At 35.8% G+C, this 22,112-nt stretch overlaps 2 protein-coding genes across 2 annotated transcripts; both read left to right on the top strand.

Moving 5' to 3' along the window:
* Positions 1 to 3,369: 3,369 nt before the first annotated feature.
* LOC130829211 (olfactory receptor 958-like) lies at positions 3,370 to 4,323 on the top strand. Its single transcript, XM_057695487.1, has one exon. The coding sequence runs from the start codon at positions 3,391 to 3,393 to the stop codon at positions 4,321 to 4,323; it is 933 nt and encodes a 310-aa protein (XP_057551470.1). The 5' UTR covers positions 3,370 to 3,390.
* A 9,290-nt stretch (positions 4,324 to 13,613) lies between these two features.
* Positions 13,614 to 14,546, top strand: LOC130829215 (putative olfactory receptor 10D4). The gene has a single exon (XM_057695497.1). It carries the CDS (start codon positions 13,614 to 13,616, stop codon positions 14,544 to 14,546), a length of 933 nt encoding a protein of 310 aa, XP_057551480.1.
* The last annotated feature ends 7,566 nt before the right edge of the window (positions 14,547 to 22,112 follow it).

The raw sequence follows: 22,112 nt of genomic DNA, 5'->3' as shown, positions 1-22,112 counted from the left end.
TTTTTTTCTTGGATTGATGTCAGGTTCTTTCCTGAGAATAGGTTTGGATGGGGATAAGGCATTGAGTGCTAACTGTGGAGGAAGTGTGAGAAGAATTATGAAAGTGAATCTAAGGTAATTAATGAAATTTACACTTGTGCTGAGGGCATATTTGGACCAAACACTGTTGTGAATTTGGTTGCTCAGCTAGAAACATAAAGGTTTAGATTAAAGGGAGAATTTATGCCCTTCTAGCCTACAAAGACATCTTTTAATTCTGCCAGATAGTTACGTAATCCTCTGTTGAGGGTCTGATGAAAATAACATTTTCCTGACCTGTGTGTCTTTCTTTGCCTTTTTTTTTTTTTAAGGCTTTATATTTTTAGGTGAGTTTTTGGTCCACAGTACAGAAATCCCATGTACCCCCCAGCCTGTTCACATGCACAGCCTTCCCCATTATGAAACACCCTCACCAAGGTGGTACATTTATTACAAATGATGAATCTGCCTTGATACATCATAATTGCCTAAAGTCCATAGTTTACTTTAGGGTCCACTTTCAGTTTTGTGCATTCTATGGGTTTTAACAAATATATAGTGGCATCTATCTACCAATATTGTATCGTACAGTGTATTTTCACTGACTTAAAAGTCCTCTGTGCTACACCTTTCCATCCCCTGCCCCCAAGCCCTGGCAACCACTGATCTTTTTACTGTCTCCAGAATGTCATATAGCTGGAATCATATAGCTTGCAGCCCTTTCAGATAGGCTTCTTTCACTTAGTAATATGCACTTCTGATTCCTCCATGTCTTTGCGTGGCTTCATGGCTCATTTCTTTTTGGCGCTTAATAATGTTCCATTGTCTGGATGTACCATAATTTATTTATCCATTCACCTACTGAAGGACATCTTAGTTGTTTTCAAGTATTGGCAATTGTGAATAAAGATTCTATAAACATCCATGTGCAGAATTTTGTAAGGATATAAGTTTTCAACTTTGTGTAAATATCAAGGAGCATGACTGCTGGATCATATGGTAAGAATATATTTAGTTTTGTAAGAAACTGCCAAACTCTTACATAGTGACTGCCATTTTGCACGTCTACCAGAATTTGGTGCTGTCAGTGTTTTAGATTTTGGCCATTCTTATATGTTTGTAGTGATATCTATTTGTTTTAATTCACATTTGCCTGATGACAATAATGTGGAACATCTTTTCATATCCTTGCTTGCCATCTGTATATCTTCTTTGGCGAGGTATCTGTTAAGGTCTTTGGCCTAATTTTTAATTGGGTTTTTGGTTTTCTTATTACTGAGTTTTATGTGTTCTTTGCATATTTTGGTCCTTTATCAGATGTGTCTTTTACAAAATATTTTCTCCCATTCTGTAGTTTATCTTATTCTCATTCTGTGTCTTTTGGAAAGCAGAAGTTTTATTTTTTTAGTTTTAATGTAGTTCAGCTTGTCAATTATTTCTTTCATGAGTTGTATCTTTGGTGTTATATCTAAAAAGTCATTGCCATGTCCAAGATCATTTAGGTTTTCTAAATGTTATCATCTAGGAATTGGATAGTTTTACATTTCACATTTAGGGCTGTGATTCATCTTGAGTTAATTTTTGTGAAGGGTCTAAGGTCTTTGTCTAGATACATTTGTTTGCATGTGATGGCCTGTTGTTCCAGCATCATTTGTTGAAAAGACTGTCTTTTCTCCATCGCATTGCCTTTGCTCTTTTGTCAAAGATCAGTTGAATATGTTTTCTCTGCTTTTTACAAATCTCACAGATCCCTTTTCAAATCCAATTCTAATTATATCTTCATCACACCTGCAGTGCTTTTGTCGTAACTATATTATCATTGTCTTATATGCATGAGGTTAGTCGTTAAACTAATAGTGAACATTTACTACTAAGTGCGAAGCACTGAGAAAAGAATTTCATTTTCATTATTTCGTTCAACCATCACAAAGACTTTATGAGGCAGAAAATATTATTATCCACTATTCTTTTGTAGAAGTTGAGGCTCGGAGACTTTCAGTTTCTTATGGCCCCAGAGGTAGCAAATGGTAGAGTCAGGGTCAGGTTACTCTACACTAGAGTAAGTTCTTTAAGAGATAATACTTTATTTTATTCATTTTTATACTCCTAGCAGGTAGATAGAAAATGAATATTTGTGAGATCATATTGATCGCCATGGCTTAAACTCAATGTTTAAATTACATTTTGGAATGGACAGGAGTCTTTTTGTTTTCCTGTTTGTATTTTTGTCAGAATCACAATCTATTCAAACATCTTGTGCATGACAAGCTGTACACAGGGCCCTGGTATGTGGACTTATTTCAAGAATATTCTGAGGAGCTCCTGTTTTCTTCATTCTTGTCATAAGTTCTACTAATGGAGATTTTTTTTTCTTCCATGGCTATAAGCCTTTATTCTTGTAAAAATGGAAACAATGTAGGAAATGGTAAGAGATTGGCAATTTATAAATTAGTATAAGTAGGTTTATCAGATTATTTCCTATAAACAAATATTGATCACAGGCAGAGAAAAGTCAGTTATATCCAGTGACAACATACGGAGGGCAACATAAAATTGGATTCAAAGGAACAAAAGAAGATACTGGGCTTTTGGAAAATATAATTGAGGATTTTTTAGGCTTATATATGACTGACTGACCTTAATTAATAAAGTTAAATAATAATGTCATTGAAATTTACATTTATGAGATCTGTGGTATAGAAATCAAGTCTAGCTGAGGAGAGATACATTTCTGGTGGGATGCAGTAGTTATTTCTATTACCTACACAATGCTTTCTTCAAGACAGTCTAATTCCTGTGTGTGTGAGCAGGTTATAAATATGCATTGTATACTTTTTTCTTGAATATAAACACTAAAGAATGGAAAGAGTATTGTTGAAAGTAAAAATAAATAGGTAAGTGAATATCATTTCTGTTTAGGTTCACATTTTTGTATGCATGTATTTGGGTAGTTGGCCTATTTATTTACCAACTAATTATGACTTAGCTGATAATAAAAAGAGGTTGCCACCCGATGACAAATTTTCCAAGGAGGAGATGGTTATGAAATATGCCAGTTTGTGTGGTAATAAACCAGAGAGGGAGAAACTACATAAAACCTATAATAAGAGTTGATTACTGCAAGAGGTTTGCCAACTATAAGGATAAATTATTTTGCTACATAATTTAACATAGGAAAAAAGCTGATGCCGAATGTGACACATTACTTAGCTGTAGGTCCAGGTTTATTATTGGTCTCCTTTTCCTGTTTTGGCCTCAATTTGCTCACAGTCACTGCTTTAAAAATAACTCTATTAGGAGGATATATTCTCAGTTATTTGTGGTCTTATATCATGATTGTTTTGCTTTTCCAGAACTGCTTGGAGCATAGACATGCAAAACTACACTTCCGTGGCAGAGTTCATCCTGTTGGGAATTCCTAACACTGGAGGGCTGGAGAACATGCTGTTTGTCCTGTTTTTGGCCTTCTATCTCTTCACCTTGCTGGGAAACCTGCTCATCTTCCTCACCATTCTGGTTTCTTCCAACCTCCACACCCCCATGTATTCCTTCCTGGGGAACCTGTCAGTGTTTGACATATGTTTCCCTTCAGTGAGTTCCCCCAAGATGATGCTCTACCTAATGGGGCAAAGCCAGACCATCTCTTACCAGGGCTGTGCCTCCCAGGTGTTCTTTTACCACTTCCTGGGTGGTACTGAGTGTTTCCTCTACACCGTGATGGCCTATGACCGCTTTGTCGCTATTTGTCACCCTTTGCAGTACATGGTTATCATGAACCACAAGGTGTGTACCCGCTTGATAGTGGGCACTTGGCTGGGTGGCTGCCTGCATGGAAGTATCCTCACCTTTCTTGTCCTTAGGTTACCCTACTGTGGCCCCAATGAGGTGGACAATTTCTTCTGCGATATCCCGGTGGTGCTGCCCCTGGCCTGTGCAGACACCTCTCTAGCTCAGACAGTGAGTTTCACTAATGTGGATGTTGTGACTCTTACATGCTTTTTTCTTATCCTTACTTCCTATGGCCATACCATCCTTTCCATACTGAAAATCAACTCCTGCGAAGGCAGGCGCCAGGCATTTTCAACCTGCAGTGCCCACCTGATTTCAATCCTCTTGCTCTATGGGCCTGTGATGCTTATCTATCTCTGGCCTGCTTCCAGCCCTTGGCTAGACTCTGTTATTCAAGTGTTAAATAATATTGTTACCCCTTCCCTTAATCCTTTGATTTACACCTTGAGAAACAAGGATGTGAAATTGGCTCTGAGGAAAGTATTAACTCAAGTGGTCCACTTTCCTGGGGCATAAGGTACAGGGGCAATTCCTCTCTGAAATTCTTTGGGGAAGTGCTTCAGATCCACTGCTTGTGCAACACGATTGTTGGCAAATAGCGAGCTGGGTGAAGATGCTATGAGGAGCACAGTCGCGTGGTAGGGGGATGGGCGGACTGAGCCACTGATTTGCTTCTTCAAGGAAGCTGGTCAGATTAACCCAGGCTTTCCTCTGTTTTAATTTGCCAAAACAGTGTATCTTTTCTGCTTTACACAGTCTGTACTGGTTGGAACTCTGTTTTGATCAATTATCATAAAGCTGCAAGTTTCTGGAGACCATGGACTGTCTTCCTTTCTGCCTTCCTTCCTTCCTCCCTTCCATTTTTCCAAAATATATGCCTGACTCTATTCTCTTACAGTTTCTCTCTGGCCATTTAATGAAACTAGGTTTCATGGTCAACAAGGTATGAAATTTAAAAGTAGAATTGCTCAGTTTGGTAAATTTAAGTTTAAGCTTAGTTTATAACTTTTGTGGCTTTAAACATGTCTTCTCAGTACAAAATAATTCCATTTGGAGCTTTATGCTTTTGGCCATCAGAGAAGTTTGGCGTTAAACTTTACTCATATGTCTCAAGTGAGAAGATAGCCATTAATCTATTCTTATAAAAAGGGAGAGTGGATTTTTGTAAATTGGCAGAGGAAAGCCTTTTTAAGACAATGTTCTCTATTATAGGTTTGGTCCATTTCCTGAAAATCAAATAGATCTGTAATTAATTAAAATTGAACCACTAACAATATAACTTATTTGTTTTTGAATCTTTCAACATTAAAATTTTAATTAAATGAATTTAATTAAATGAATTTCAGGTCGATTATCTACTTAACTTCATCCACTCAAACATTTAGAATAAGAGCTAACACTTAAAATAGTCCTATGTGTATGACAGTCCTTTAAGCATTTCATATGTATCAACTAAGTTAACTCACAAAATTGTAAGACATACATACTATGGTAGCCTCCTTTTATAGATGAAACAACTAAGGACAAAGTATTAATGCCTCGACAGTCTGAATCTGGATGTGAACTCTTACTGCCTTGTAAGAAGAACTCAAGAATCATAAATCCTATATAATAATAGCTATCCCTACATCTTGCTTTCTGTATATTACTTACTCTTCTATCTTGCATATGTTAACAAATGTAACCTGAATAGCATCTCTATTAAGTAAGTACACTTACTATCATCATATATATATGAGAAAACTGAGGCACAAGGAGGTTAAATAACTGCCTAATAGAAAAATAGTGATAACATTGGACATAACCAGGGAAGCATTCTGTGTAACATTCATTGAAATAAGCTATGATGGGAAAATAATAACTTAGTTCTTTTTCCATCCATAATAATATTCATTCCTTCAGTCTATCATTGATTGATTAATTTAAACCATTTATCTGCCTGGTGTCAGATGGGATCTGAGTAGAGTGTTTACTAAATTATCAACACAAAAAGTAGAAGGAGAAAGTATTTAGGGGAACAACATCTTCCTATCTATGATTTAAACCAAGTATTTATATACAATCACCTGATTTACTATAACAATTGTTAATATTACTACCTTATTCAAGGGCCACCTTGTTTAACTTTTTGGAAAATTCTTGGATCCCCTGCACTACCTATGATATTGTATTAGGAGTCTATTATAGTACAACAAATTACTCTGAAATGTAACAGTTTAAAACAAAATCACATCTCACACAGTTTCTAAGGGTCACGAATCCTAAAGAAGCTTGGCTGGGTGGACTTGGCTTAGGACCTCTGATGAGGCTGCAGTCATGCTGTCAGCCAGGGCTGCAGGCATCTGAAGACACAACTACGGCTGGAGGAGCTGCTTCCAGATGAGTCATTACATCACTCTTGGCAGAAGAATCAGTTCCTCACCAGCCACATGGGCCTCTCCTCACCAGTCACCCTCATGTCCTCACAAGATGGCAACTGTATCCTCAAGAGTCAAGAATCCAAGAGAGAGAGTGTAAGCAGGACCCTGCAGAGCCCTTTATGACCTAGGCTCCAAAGTTACATCATCACCCCTGCTTTCATTTTCCCTTTGTTAGAAGTGAGTCACTATGTTCAGCCCATGTTCAGTGAGAGAGAGATTAAACCCCACTTTTTTTTTTTTTTTATAAATTTATTCATTTATTTATTTATTTGGCTGTGTTGGGTCTTTGTTGCTGCACACGGGCTTTCTCTAGTTGCGGCGAGCGGGGGCTGCTCTTCCTTGTGGTGCGCAGGCTTCTCATTGAGGTGGCCTCTCTTGTTGCAGAGCACGGGCTCTAGGCACGTGGGCTTCAGTAGTTGTGGCACATGGGCTCAATAGTTGTAGCTCACAGTCTCTAGAGCGCAGGCTCAATAGTTGTGATGCACGGGCTTAGTTGCTCCGTGGCATGTGGTATCTTCCCGGGACAGGGATCGAACCCGTGTCCCCTGCATTGGCAGGTGGATTCTTACCCACTGCACCACCTAGGAAGTCCCTAAGCCCCACCTTTTGAAGAGAGTGTCAAAAAATTTGCTGACAGTTTTCCAACTGCCCACCACCAATATATGTCCTCCTTCTTTAAACTTTTTCCTTATTGAAATTATTTAGGATTATTTTATTTGCTAAGTACATCTCCTGCACCACGTATTTCCTCACATAGTTTTCTTGATTTAGGATGTCCACTGTGATTCTTTCTGCCTTTATGAGAGACACATACATTTTGCATTTCTGTTCATCATCAACCATTTCCATAATACCTTCTCCAAGCATCTCATTCTACAACTATCCCTTTCTTTTATTGGCACATAGCTCTTATTGCTTAAATGATTCCTTCTGGCATTAAGAAATACAAATTATAACAGATCTTATATTATCACTTTGGATAATTACATAATTCATAAGTGTTCCTGTTTCCTAGGAAAAGAAGGCATGCTATTGACAGGGACTTTCACTGTAATAAACACATTATTTCAAAAAGTAAAATAACAGACAATTTTAATGAATGCCTACTTTCTCAGATAGTCTGAAATTTTTGTGAGCCAAAAAATTATGCATAATATCTCCATTGCTCTAATGTACTTCACACAGTACTCCTTGTGTTGTAGGTACTTTCCCAATATGCTCTGAGATTTTAAAATTCTACCCCGATTCAAACCAGGGTAAGAGCTAACAACTACTGCCTCTGGATAAAAGTTTAGAAAACCATTTCCTTTATCCATGAGAAAACTTTGCTCTATTAAACTTACAAAGGGATGGATAAGTCATAGCTGCCTCTGCATCTGTTGGACCAGAGACATGCTTCAATTTTTGTCACCTCAATCACAATCCCTTATGTCAGCCCAGGGCAGTCACACATCCAGAGACTCATTAAATCAACTCACTGTCACCCAAAAGTACAAATTCATTTTATACCCTCATTGATATTTTTCCCAAGATGCCCACAATTTGATTCGTTTCTTATGCAATTACCAACCTGTGGTGTTATCTCCTATTATCGACATTTGAGGGGATCAATAAAGAGTTCTCTTTCCCTCTCAAGAGCAGAAATAATTGAGATGAAAGACAAAGGTGTCTGACTACATCAAAATAGCAACTTAATTGCTGATAATTGTTATATAAATACTAAATTGAGGATTATGGTTTAGAGCCATGGTCAAATATGTTTCTTAATCTATCCCCCAGTGAATACATTTGGTTTCCCTTTTTTCCATCTCTAGAATTCTCCCTCAAATATTTGATGTTACTTTTCCCTTTTCCTTCTATGCCAACAGGAGTTACATATGACACTGTAGCAGTTGATGGCTTACCTGTTCGTAAACCACGTGGTATCATGACAGTCCAGCTGTTAGCAAACATGCTAGGCGTGGAGGTGCCCTTGTACACCTGCTGCTGTAGTATGAGGAAATCAGAAGAGTAGGGAGCACCCCAACTTCCAACACAGTGATAGCTACCACTTCAAAGTGAGGTATATCAATTTCCAAAGAATTGTGGCTTCAAGCTATTTTGAAATAACTCATCTCTGAAAGCTATTAAATATGTCCTTGTGTACACTATGCATGTAGCGTGCTATAGTAGGCTGACCCAAAGGGTCAGGAAAATAGGGCCCTTTGAAATATTAAGTTAGTAAGAATAAGCATTTGAGGGGTGAGATTGGATATCTACAATAACACTCTACAATTTAGTTTGATTTTATGAGGCTTATCATTGATATCAGAAAGAAGATATTATGATAATTTTATCAGAATCTCAAAAGAGAATTTACAGGCTTGGATGGGAGATGAAAAGGAAGTGGATGCACAGGGAGATTTTCATGTGATTGCTCACAGGAGTATTGTTCATAGCATTCAAAACTAGAAACATCTCAAATGTCATTCAGTGAAAGGATGAACAGAATGTGATATATTCATACTATGGAATGCTATTAGGCAATAAAAAAGGACAGATAATTTGTACATGGTATGGCACGGGTGAAACTCAACAACATTACTCTAAGTGGGAAGAAGCTGGATTCAAAAGGCTACATATTGTATCACTCCATTTATATGAAATGCCTAGAAAAGACGAATTTATAGAAACAAAAAGCACATTAGTGGTTGGTTTCCTGGGGAAGGGAGTAGGAATGGGAATTGCAAATTGGCCCTTTCTTCAGGTGATGGAAATGATGCGAATTTTGACCACGTTTACACAACTCTATAAATTTGCAAAAATAATTAAATTGTGTTCTTACAACTGTTGAATTTTATGATATGTAGTCCGTGCCTCGATAAAGCTGTTGAACAAATGGATAGTATATCCTTAGTGTCCAGGGGAAAGGGAATACCACTTGACAGAGGCATTTCAGACTGTTTGACAGTATACAGATACAGTAATGAAAAGTGTGTCAAATTATTGTAGTAGGGGAACACTTGACTGTGATCATCCAGTGCACCCTGTTTCAACTTTACACTCACTAACAGCCTCCTGAGAGAGCATTTGCTTTGAAGGTAAAATTTTACTGTGTGGAAAAGAACAGTTAATTTACTAACTCATATATTCTAGTGAACGTGGTGTTTTATTTCTCCTTGCAAATATATACATTGATATCCATGTATAAACCATGTATACATATACATATATGTGTTTTTTGAAAGTGAATGTACTGTGAAGGTAATTTAATCTGGTTGGTGACAGATGCATTTTCACAAGTTACTTGTTGAATGAATTAATGATATGGAAAGCCTAGGAATAACGCAATATAAAGAATGATACAATTTTGGGCTATTATGTTACTTGTTACTTTACAGCCTCCTGATTTTGCCAAGAACAACAGTTCTGGGAAGATGAAATGACATAGTATATATATATAGTATATAAGGCTCATTATGACTTATTTTTTTCCTAATGGGTGTGTTTTAATGAGTCATAGGGATAGTAATTATGAGATACATAAACCCCTTGAAAAATTAATTCTTGGAATTGCTTATATGCAAAGTAAAATACTCAATTTATAGTAAGGGCCATTGAAGAAGGGAAGGTTGGAGCGTATTACTAATTATAAATTATTTCAGTGGTAAGCTGAGTTTCACTAATTCAGCACTGTTTTCATAGTAAAGAAGTTGAGAAGACAAGCTGAAACAAAATATCAAAGCCATGTGTATATACATATATATTCAGAATTCACATTCTGAACTGTTTAATATGTGATACAATCCAAAACAATTTATTTTTGACTGGATAATGATGATTTTGAGGTATTAAAAATGTTTCTAAGTATACCAATAATCTTTTAGGGGTCTGAAGGTATTAGGAACAAAGTTAAAATCTTAGCCTATGGCTCAGAAAATAGAAATGTCCATATGATACAATACTGTTCATAAATATGGAGGAAAATATACTGAGACATGCAACAACAGAGATGAACCTAAAGACCTTATATTCAGTGAAAGATGCTAGACAAAAAAGAACGTGTATTTTGTGACTCCACTTGTTAAAAAATATCCAAAAAGGGCAAATTCATAGAGACAGAAAGAATTGATAGATTAATGGTGGCCTAGAGTTTGGGGTAAGGATGGAAATGATTGTAAATGGACATTTTTTTTTCCTTTTTTTAGTGTGAGGGAAATATTCTCAAATTAGATTGTGGTGATGGTTGTACAACTCTCTAAATACATATTCTTTTTTTAAAAATTATTTATTTGGCTGCACTGGATCTTTAGTTGCGGCACATAGGGATCTTAGTTGTGGCATGCAGGATCTAGTGCCCTGACCAGGTATCAAACCCAGGCCCCAAGCATTGGGAATGCGGAGTCTTAACCACTGGACCACCAGGGAAGTTCCAATAAATACATATTCTTTTTAAATATATTCTCATTGAGTTGTATGCTTGAAATGGGTATTTTATGGCCTACAAATTATATCTCAATAAAGCTGCTTAAAATATTAAAGGGATCATTGCTAGTCAAAAATTTTAAGCTTTTATGATGATCTGATTTAACATCTTCATTTTGAAAACAAAGCTAACAAGAAAATGAGTACAAATATATTACTAAACATGTTTAGTTTTTAAATTAAGACAAATTATTTATTCTATTTTGTTAGAAGTGAACATAAATTTTAAATGCAGACAGACTGAAATTCAAACCCAGTTTCTGTGATTGACTTTTGGAGTAAACTTTGGTAATTATTTAAACTTTTTGAGCCCTATTTTTACCTTTAAAAAGAAAATAACACCTACTCATAGGGTTGGTGCCAGGATGAAATAAAGGGGCCTTGAAGAGTTTGGTTAAAAAAAAATAGGATATTCTCAGTAAGAAGTAATTATGATTTCAAGGCCATGGAGACAGAAGACTCTTCTGAATTCCTTAGCATGAAAAAGGACAATGATTATTAGAATGTTGTAAAATTACTTAAGCTGTTGTTATTTTTGTGCATTTTGTATTATCTCAAAGAGATTTTAAATATAACATTTTTAATAGATCAATGTGCTTGTTTCATTGAACAGCCAGTAAAAATAATGTGCTCACAGCCCTACCTAATTCTACCTTTGTCTGCTCTGATCCTTTCTCTACACAACAGTCAGAAGATTGATCCTTCAAACATAAATTGAAAAACCAAAAACAAACAAAAAACCATAAACCTAACCAAGTTAAAGTAGTTAAAGCATGCTAAGATAAACACCAGTAGTGATCTTAAACGAAAATAAAGAAGGGACTTCCCTGGTGCTGCAGTGGATAAGACTCCATGTTGCCACAGCAGGGGGCCCAGGTTTGATCCCTGGTCAGGGAGCTAGATCCCACATGCATGCTGCAACTGAGAGTTCACATGCCACAAGTAAGACTTGGTGCAACTAAATAAATAAATAACTTAAGAAAAAAAAAGGGCTTCCTAGGTGGCACAGTGGTTAAGAATCCACTTGCCAATGCAGGGAACACGGGTTTGATCCCTGGTCTGGGACGATCCCACATGCTTCAGAGCAACTAGGCCCGTGCGCCTTAACTACTTAGCCTGCATTATAGAGCCCACAAGCCACAACTACTGAAGCCCATGTACCTGGAGCCCGTGCTCTGCAACAAGAGAGGCCACCACAATGAGAAGCCCATGCACCACAACGAAGAGTAGCCTGCACTCTCTGCAACTAGAGAAAGCCTGCCCACAGCAATGAAGACTCAGCGCAGCCAATAAAGTAAATAAATAAACTTATTAAAAAATAAAATAAACAGACAATTAAAAAAGAAAACAAAAGTTTTTAGAAACGGATATTAATTCAGGCAGCTGAGAAAGTGATATTGGGGGACTACAAAGCTAATTATAGAAAAAACTGTTTTGTTAACACCAAATGGGATTGTTGCCTCTTTTCTTTAAGGGTTACTTTCCTAATCCCCAGCTCTTTCTTTAAAACCAGTTCTTCCAAGCACAGGATCACTGCACAATTTCAAATATCTGAACTCAATGGATGGCTCTCCACTAGAAGAAAAATATCCCCAAGAGTTATTGTTAATCAAATAGATTGAAAAACTGAAAACAGCTAAATGCTTTTACGTAATTACATTTCAGTCTAAGAATTAATGAGGTAGAGTCAGTGGGGAGAAAGAAGGGAGAGGAAAGCCTCCAGTCTAATTGCATCCACTGTTTTACAGACTTCCCACATGGGAAGAGGGTCCCAAAGGAACACCCAAAACATCTGTTTTCTCTTGTGGGAATGGATGTCAGGGACTAGAGGCACTGCTGGCTCTAGATTTTTCAGGACTGAGTGACGAAGTCTGACAAAGAGGTGTGTTCAGCTTTTCTGGTTTCAGAGCCTGGCCCTCATGTTCCACAGCTTCTAAAAGGAAAGGAAACAGGAGGGTGGATGTGGAGCCTGCTTTTCAGCCCAAGTCCAGTTTCCTTTCCATCTGTAGGTGCCTTCTTTCTAGAACACTCTCTTCTCATCTGATGGGTTATATGCACTAGAGGCAGGTGAGAAGACCAGATTGGCTCTATTTGAGTTTGGGCTAATACTGACTTAGCTGACTCCATGGATTTTCTTAAGATATTCCCTGATCAATGAAGCTTAACCTTAAAAAGCCTTACTGGTAATTGCATATATTGTCATACTGCAGACATAATTTCTATTGAGGGATTGAATTTTACCTTGAAAGAAGTTGTTTTTAATATTGGTAATTGCCTGCTGCTTTTTTCCTGCATTAAGTATTACTGTTTCCATCTTGTTTTACTCTACTTCTACTAGACGGTTCTTAGTTGTCCGTTGTTCCAGCTGATGATGGAGAAAGCATTTTTGCGAGTCATTCACATCAATAGATGATTCTAAACTGCTGCAGGTGCAGGTCAGCCTAAGAGAAATGCTGTGTGGAGTAAAGGTGCATTGAAATCAGAATATTAGTATCTTGCATGAATTTTTTAACAAAATGGCTAGGAGCAGGCACTACATTAAGGACTTTATATACATTAAAGCATTAATCCTCATAAGGACCATAAGATATTATTATACTATGACTCAAAATTGTCCAGAGTCACAGAGTGGGAAGCAGATTTGGCATTTAAACTCATATATATCCAACTGTAGGTTTTATTCTCTGCCCTCTATTCTATTCTGCCTCATGTTATCTATTATCCCGAGGAAACAGATGACAAATAAATGACTGAATGTCACACATTAACTATTGAGAACTGGACTAAATCCCACTTAGAAGTTCTTAATGGTGTATAGATATTATCACTTTCCAGTGGGTTCTGTGACAATATTAGTGTTATGGGAAAAGCTCATCTCAGTGAGGCCACTATTTGATCTTCCAGGTGTGACTAGATGTGAAGATGAAGAATTACACTCCAGTAACTGAGTTCCTCCTCATGGGAATCCCTCACACAAATGGCCTGGAAAATGTGCTCTTTGTCTTATTCCTTGGCTTCTACTTGCTCACTCTTCTGGGGAATCTGCTCATTCTTCTGGCCATCCTCACTTCCTCCAACCTCCACACCCCCATGTATTTCTTCCTGGGGAACCTGTCAGTGTTTGACATATTTTTCCCTTCAGTGAGTTCCCCCAAAATGATGCTCTACCTAATGGGGAAAAGTCGAACCATCTCTTACCAGGGCTGCGCCTCCCAGGTCTTCTTTTACCACTTCCTGGGTTGTACTGAGTGTTTCCTCTACACTGTGATGGCCTATGACCGCTTTGCAGCCATCTGTCACCCCTTGCGATACACAGTCATTATGAACCACAGGGTGTGCACCATCATGACTCTTGGCACCTGGACGGGGAGCTGTCTGCATGCATCTGTCCTCACATATCTTGTCTTTAAGTTACCCTACTGTGGCCCCAATGAGGTGGGCAATTTCTTCTGTGATATCCCGGTGGTGCTGCCCCTGGCCTGTGCAGACACCTCTCTAGCTCAAACAGTGAGCTTTACCAATGTAGGTGTTGTGGCACTCATGTGTCTTCTTCTTATCCTCACTTCTTATACTCGCATTGTTATCTCTATATTGAAAATCAGCTCCTCAGAAGGCAGGCGCAGAGCCTTCTCCACCTGCAGTGCCCATCTGACTTCCATCCTGCTCTTCTACGGACCAGTGGTCCTCATTTATCTCCGGCCTGCCTCCAGCCCTTGGCTGGATTCTGTGGTTCCAGTGTTGAATAATATTGTTATCCCTTCCCTAAATCCTTTGATATACACCTTGAGAAACAAGGATGTGAAGTTGGTTCTGAGAAAAGCACTAATCCAAGAAGTGCATATTTGTGGAGCATAAGCTTTTATGTCATTATCTGTCCTTACAACTTTGCCTTGTATTTATCTGGACAGCTAGTCTCTTAGAGTTGGTGTGACTGCTAAGTGGGATTTGGGACAAGTAGGTTGAATAGATTCTGTTGTGATTAACATGTATATACTTATATAAAATTTTATTCAACAAAATCTTTTATAACACCACGTTCCAGGCACTGTTCTATGCACTTTATAAATACTGACATGTTATTACTATAATTATCATATGCAGTAGATATTATTATCCCAGTTTACAGAGGAGGATATCAAGGCACTGAGAGGTTCAGACACTTCTGCAGTGTCATAGATATACAAAGCTGCTGAGCTAGGATGTGGATGAAAGGGTCTTAACTTTGCGCTAATGCTGCCTCCGTATTGTCAGAATTATAGCATAAATGCTTACTTCTTCCAGGAACTTCTTTTCAATTTACGTGGAATATTTTCCAATTTTCCAAAAAAAAGCTGTAGTCTATTAAATTTGTTGCATTAATTTCTATCATTTTAGTTTATATTTTGGTGAATGTTATGTATTTGAGTCTGATATAAAGAAATTTGGTTATATTTCAAAAGTCAGATGATATCCATATATCTACTAACATGTATTTTCATAGATACTCTACTCTTAGGTAAGTATATCTGCTCTTTATGACAATGGTTTGAATTCTGTAATAATGATTGCAGTTTTTCTTTCATTAAAGAAGATTGAATTTGAATTCCAGAATTCCTGGACCTTCAAAAATAATAATCTTTTTTTCCTCATGTAAATAAATAGATTTGAAGAAAATAGGAAAACTGTAAAAAAGTAAATTGCCTAGAAATTACACATTAATCCTAATACCCTAAGATAATCACAATTAACATTTTGGCATTTCTCCTCTCTGTCTCATTAGAGATGAAATTGGAACTAAAATTTCTGACTTCTTGTTTATAATTATTTCATCTGTATCTATATCATCCGTATACCTATCTATATATGTTTATTTATACAGTTGTAGTCATATATATAATCTTGTTTTATCTTAATAGTGTATCAAGCATTTTCAATTTCCACAATTTTAAACCAGTTTTATTGAGACATAATTCACATACCAAATAATTCACCCATTTAAGTATACAATTCAGTGGATTGTTTTTAGCATATTCACAGATATGTGCAACCATCACATTCAATTTTATTTTTTTTATTTTACTTTTTTTTAAAGCTCTTTATTGGAATATGATTGCTTTACACTCTTGTGCCAGTTTTTGAGGTACACCAAAGTGAATCAGCTGTATTTATACATATATCCCCGTATCCCCTGCCTCCTGCAACTCCCTCCCATCCTCCCTAACCTGGCCCTCTAAGTCATCACCCATCATCGAGTTTATCTCCCTATGTTATGCAGCAACTTCCCACTAGCTATCTATTTTACATTTGGTAGTGTGTATATGTCAATGCTACTCTCTCACTTCATCCCAGCTTCCCCTTTGCCCCCCCGCCCCCAACCCAATGTCCTCAAGTCTGTTCTCTACATCTGCATCTTCATTCCTGCCCTGTCACTGGGTTCATCAATACCATTTTTTTAGATTCCATATATGTGAGTTAACGTACAGTATTTGTTTTTCTCTTTCTGGCTTACTTCACTCTGTATGACAGACTCTAGGTCTATCCACCTCATTACATATAGCTCCATTTCATTCCTTTTTACAGCTGAGTAATATTCCATTGTATATATGTGCCACATCTTCTTTATGCATTCATTTGTTGATGGGCATTTAGGTTGCTTCCATGTCCTGGCTATTGTAAATAGTGCTGCAGTGAACATTATCGTACATGTTTCTTTTTGGATTATGGTTTTCTCTGAGTATATGCCCAGTAGTGGGATTGCTGGGTCATATGGTAGTTCCATTTTTAGTTTTTTAAGGAACCTCCAAACTGTTTTCCATAGTGGCTGTATCAACTTACATTCCCACCAACAGTGCAGGAGAGTTCCCTTTTCTGCACACCCTCTCCAACATTTATTGTTTCTAGATTTTTTGATGATGGCCATTCTAACTGGTGTGAGGTGATACCTCTTTGTGTCTTTGACTTGCATTTCCTTAATGATTAGTGATGTTGAGCATCTTTTCATGTGTTTGTTAGCCATCTGCATATCTTCTTTTCACTATATTTTTTGAGTTATTACCTTAGTGGTTTGTCTAGGGCTTACCATCTCATATCTTATCACAATCAGCTTCAGACATATACTAAATTAATTCCAGAGTGATATAGAAATACTACTCCTATAAAGCTCTACTCCTAACACCCACCTTTTGTGGTATTATTGTTAGACATGTTGCATCTACGAATGTAACAATTCCAACAACGTGTTTTTATAATTATTAATTTACATAATGTTATGTCTTTTAAAGAAGCTGGGAGAAGTATGTAAAGCAACTATGTATTTATAGCTTTTGTTATAATAACCTTCTTTTGGTTTTTACCATTTGTCTCTGTGGTTTTGAATTATCATGTCATTTTCTTAGCACAATACAGATTTGCTCCCACCCACCTCTTTTTTGCTATTATTGGCAAGTGCGTTATATATATATATATATATATATAGCATGCCCTATAATACTTTATATGAATATTGTTTTTGTATATTGGCTTTAAGATAAGCTCAAGGAAATTAGAGAATATGAAATATGAATTTACACTTTTTGTATAACATGCTCACCTTTATCAGTGCTGCTTGTTTTTCATTTGGATTTGGATTACCATCTAGGGCTACACATTTTTAGCCTGGAGAACTTCATTTAGTATTTCTTGTAAGGTGCATCTGCTGGAAACAAATTCTTTCCACTTTAACTTTTCTGAGATTGTCTTTATTTCATATTCATTTTGAGGATATCTTTAACGTGGATCTTGGTTGACTTTTTTTCCTTTGAGTACTTAAATAGTACTCCGATCTCCATTATTTCATGTGAGAAGTGAGTTATATTTCTTATTGAGATTCCCTTGTAAGTGATGAATCATTTTTCTCTGGTGCTTGATGCTTTCCACATTTTCTCCTTCTGTTTGGCTTTTGGTGTTTTTAATTATGTGTCTATTTATGCTTATCCTACATGGAGTCTCTTGAGCTTCCTGGATGTATAAATTACTGCTTTTCTATAAATTTGGAAAGTTTTAAGCCATTATTTCTCTGAATAGTGTTGGTGCTCCTTTCTCTCTTTCAGCTTCTTCTGGCATTTCTATTAAGTGGAAAAAAACAAACACAAAAAAACCCCAAAAGCTCTGCCTCATAAATGGAAGCAGGGCAGATGAAGGGAGCTCCTTCATTTGGCCACACTCACCTGGAATTTAGCCTCAGCAACAGATAGCTGGGGACAGGGTGAGAAATGTGACATCCGGTCCTTCGAAGGAAGATAATCCCTCTGGGAGTTGAGGAGCCACGTTACCCTGTGTTCTTGGCTGCACCAGTTTTCAGTAGTTTCCATGTCCCGTGAGCTGAAGAGAGTGGGTAAGGAGCAGATCCAGTTTAAATACCACGGATTTTTCTGTTATACCAAACTGTAGGACATTTTCTTAAATAAATGTTTCTTTTTTATTTGCTATAGATTCTTAGGACCATTTTCAGAGACTTTATTATTATTGTTTTTGCTTCATTTTATTTTATTTTGTATACAGAGAGACAGAATTTAATCCTTTCAATCTTGCAGAAATTTGGGAAAACAGATTATTTGAAATTCTTTAAAAATTTCTCTAATTGTATGTCATTGCTTTAATAATGAATAGAAATGTTAATTAATGGGGTGCTCATTTTTAAACATAGCATTGAAGTATTTTTCTAAAAGCACAGTGAGTGGAAAAGTAGATTAATAACCAGTAAACCATGTCAGGAGGAGGTTAGCAATTTGGACAATGAGGCTGTCACACTACCATCCTCTTGGAAACGGCTTATCCTAATTATAGTCACAATGTCTAAAAAAATATATAATGAACTTCTTGAGAAATGGCCTTTGATCCAGATCTATAATGCTATTGGAACTAGCACAATACAAAAGCTTCTGCAGCTGTTTCTAAAATATTTACTTTAATTTTTGCTCTTTAAAACATCTCTGCGTTTTCATTTCTGCTATTTTTACTTCTTAATTATTTTTATTATCTGCTTATCAGGGTAAGCACTTCATAAGTGTCTGTAGTAAGAATGTTAATTGATTCAGGGATTCTCTAAAATTTTTTTCCCCTATTAATTTTTTAGGAGACTTTAAAAAGTACTTTATTCTGATTTTTACCAATTTCACTGGGAGGAGGTCCACAGAACTCCTTAAGTTGTCATGGCAGAAATTCTTCCTCACAATAAAATGTTAATGGGCATATTTTTAAAGACTGTATGGTATCTAATTTTATCAATTAATATAATCATCATAATAATTACTGTTTTACCAAGCCTATAATATTTTCATTTTCCCCATTAGCCATAACCCTATAGTGAACATCTTTGTGCTCAAAGTTTTTCCTACATTTCATACATGTTTTTAGTTGTAATACTACTAGGTTAAAGAATTTAAGCTTTTTTATTTGTTTTATGTACCCTGCCAAAATACAGAAATATCTATAACCACCCTTAGAAATAATATATTTCCCTTTATTATGTAAAATACTGTGATGAAATTTGTTAAATTAATAATTTATTGTTAGTGTTCATTGTTATTTCAAATGAGGCAGTATAGTTTTATACATTTATTTGAATATCCTCCTTAGTGCAAAATCAGTCATCATTCTTTGTCGACGTTTATTGGGATCTTGAAAACTTTATTTTGTGTTCTTCATAAATTTAGAAAATTAATTTCTCATATGTGTTACATTTTCACTCATTTTATTTATCTTTTGATTCATATGCAATGTTTTATTTACAGTCTCTAGTTTTAATGTAATCTATCAATCTTTTTTTCTATTTTTATTCTTTTTTCCTATTATATATAAACTTAGACATTCTTATAGCCTCTCACATAAATATTTAATAAGTTTTGGCTTTTTTTTTTAATAGTAATAGACTCGTTAATATATTTGGAATTTACTTGATTATAAGGTGGGAATTTATTTTCTTTTTATCTTCATAATAGCAAACATCTTCTCTAATTATTTAATATTTTAATGTCTTCCCAATATTAGTCTATTGTGATTTCTAGAAAAAAGATAAATAGTCATTGATATTAGGCTTTTTAGTGTTTTCTTGGATTTCATTTAATTTTATTCAGAGAATTACATCTATTTTAATTATGGATTAGAGGCATGTTTTAGACATTAATTTTTAGTCTCATATGTTACCATTATAAAATAAATCATATATCTATACTGATTAAATTTTGTATGCTTTAGACATGAAAACACAGGAGGATTATCTGTTTCTTGAAATAGTCAATAAAGTTATCTGGCCATAATGTGATTTTTACAAGTAATTCTTAGAAAATGCTTTTCATTTTTTTCATGACCATTAATCTATTCAGATTAAAATTTTTTTTCTTGAATTACTCGTGTGATGAATACTTTCCTAATGAAAATTCTCATTTTATTTAAATCAGTGACTTACATTCTTTAGTTACTTTAAATCAATTTGAGATTAGAGATCGTAATTTAAAAATGCAGTTGCCTCTGTGTGATCCTCCAGAGACTCTGATTCATGAAGTCTGAAGAGAGGACCAGAAATCCATATTTATAACAAGTACACTCAGGACTTTCAAATGTATCAAAATACCTTAATTTTTTATCTGTTATTATTTTCCCATTCTTACTGTATTTTATTTTTTGCAATTTTCCCTTTGTACATAATTAGATTTGCCCAAAGTTTGCCTTTTATTCAGTTATTTCCTGAAAGAAAAACTTTTGAATTCATTCATCAATTATCTTTTTTTAATCTTTATTGGAGTTTAGTTGCTTTACAGTATTGTGTCAGTTTCTGCTATACCACAAAGTGAATCAGCCACATGTATGCATATATCCCCTTGTCCCCTCCCTCTTGAGCCTCCTTCCCAACCTCCCTGTCCTACCCCTTTAAGTGTTCACAAAGCATCAAGCGGATCTCCCTGTGCTCTATAGTAGCTTCCCACTAGCCATCTGTTTTACATTTGGTAGTGTGTCTGTGTCAATGCTACTCTCTCAGTATGTCCCAGCTTCCCCTCGCCCCAGTGTTCTCAAGTCTGTTCTCTACGTCTGCATCTCTATTCCTACTGTCACTAGGTTCATCAGTACCATTGTTCTAGATTCCATATATGTGTGTTAGCATATGGTATTTGTTTTTCTCTTTCTGATTTACTTCACTCTGTATGACAGACTCCAGGTCCATCCACCTCACTATGAATAGCTCAATTTCATTCCTTTTTATGGCTGAGTAATATTCCATTGTATATATATGCCACATCTTCTTATCCATTCATCTCTCAATGGACATTTAGGTTGCTTCCATGTCCTGGCTATTGTAAATAGTGTTGCAGTGAACATTGTGGTACATGTATCTTTTTGGATTATGGTTTTCTCCGGATATATGCCCAGTAGTGGGATTGCTGGGTCATATGGTAGTTCTGTTTTTAGTTTTTAAAGGAACCTCGAAGCTGTTTTCCATAGTGGCTGTATCAGCTTACATTCCCATCAACTGTGCAGGAGAGTTTCCTTTTCTCCACACCCTCTCCAACATTTATTGTTTCTATATTTTTTGATGATGGCCATTCTGACTGGTGTGAGGTGATACCTCATTGTGTCTTTGACTTGCATTTCTTTAATGATTAGTGATGTTGAGCATCGTTTCATGTGTCTGTTGGCCATCTGTGTGTCTTCCTTGGAGAAATGTTTATTTAGGTCTTCTGCCCATTTTTGGATTGGGTTCATCAATTATCTTGACATTTGGATTTGAGGTAAAAGATGTCTGACTGTATCTTTGCCATTCATTCCTTCCAATATCATTGATACTTGCCTTTTTTTTAAAAAACTTGGGTCTTTTCTCTTGCTTTGTATGAAATTGTAAGTATATTTATGATGTTTTTACCACATGGTTAACTATAAAGAGTTTTAGACATTTTTCAAAACTTGTTTTTTTTTAATTGTTATCTTACATCTTAGTTATTAGGAAATATGGATGCTATGTTTTAAATTTTGGAATTGATTAAAGATATTTTTATATTCTAACATATGATCAAGTTGTGCCATTTTCCATGTGTACCAAGCTTGAAAGCAGGTTTGTAATCTACTACATTTCTAAAACCAATTTAAGCTTTAAAATTCGATTTTTTTAAAACTTCGCAACTTGATTTTTGCTTTAATGTTTCCTGATACTATAATATTTAATGGCTTTAGCATACTAAATTTTAATAATATGTAATTTGGAGTAGAGAAATTATTAACAATGTACCTGAGGAGAAAGAAAGCCTTTAAATTTTACTATCGGATTTCTAAATGGACAGTCTTTTTTTTTTTTTTTTTAATCTTAACCAACTCTTTCTCCATCTAAACCCATTATCTCCATGACTCTTGTCTTCCTGTTACTAGGGAACCTGTCTTTCTCACTTTTAGCACTTACAGTACAATAAATATAAA

This window comes from Hippopotamus amphibius, chromosome 9, assembly GCF_030028045.1.
Source record: "Hippopotamus amphibius kiboko isolate mHipAmp2 chromosome 9, mHipAmp2.hap2, whole genome shotgun sequence".
Taxonomy (NCBI): domain Eukaryota; kingdom Metazoa; phylum Chordata; class Mammalia; order Artiodactyla; family Hippopotamidae; genus Hippopotamus; species Hippopotamus amphibius.
The sequence above is the reverse complement of the archived record's forward strand: the minus strand, read 5'-3'. Positions and strand labels throughout refer to the sequence as shown.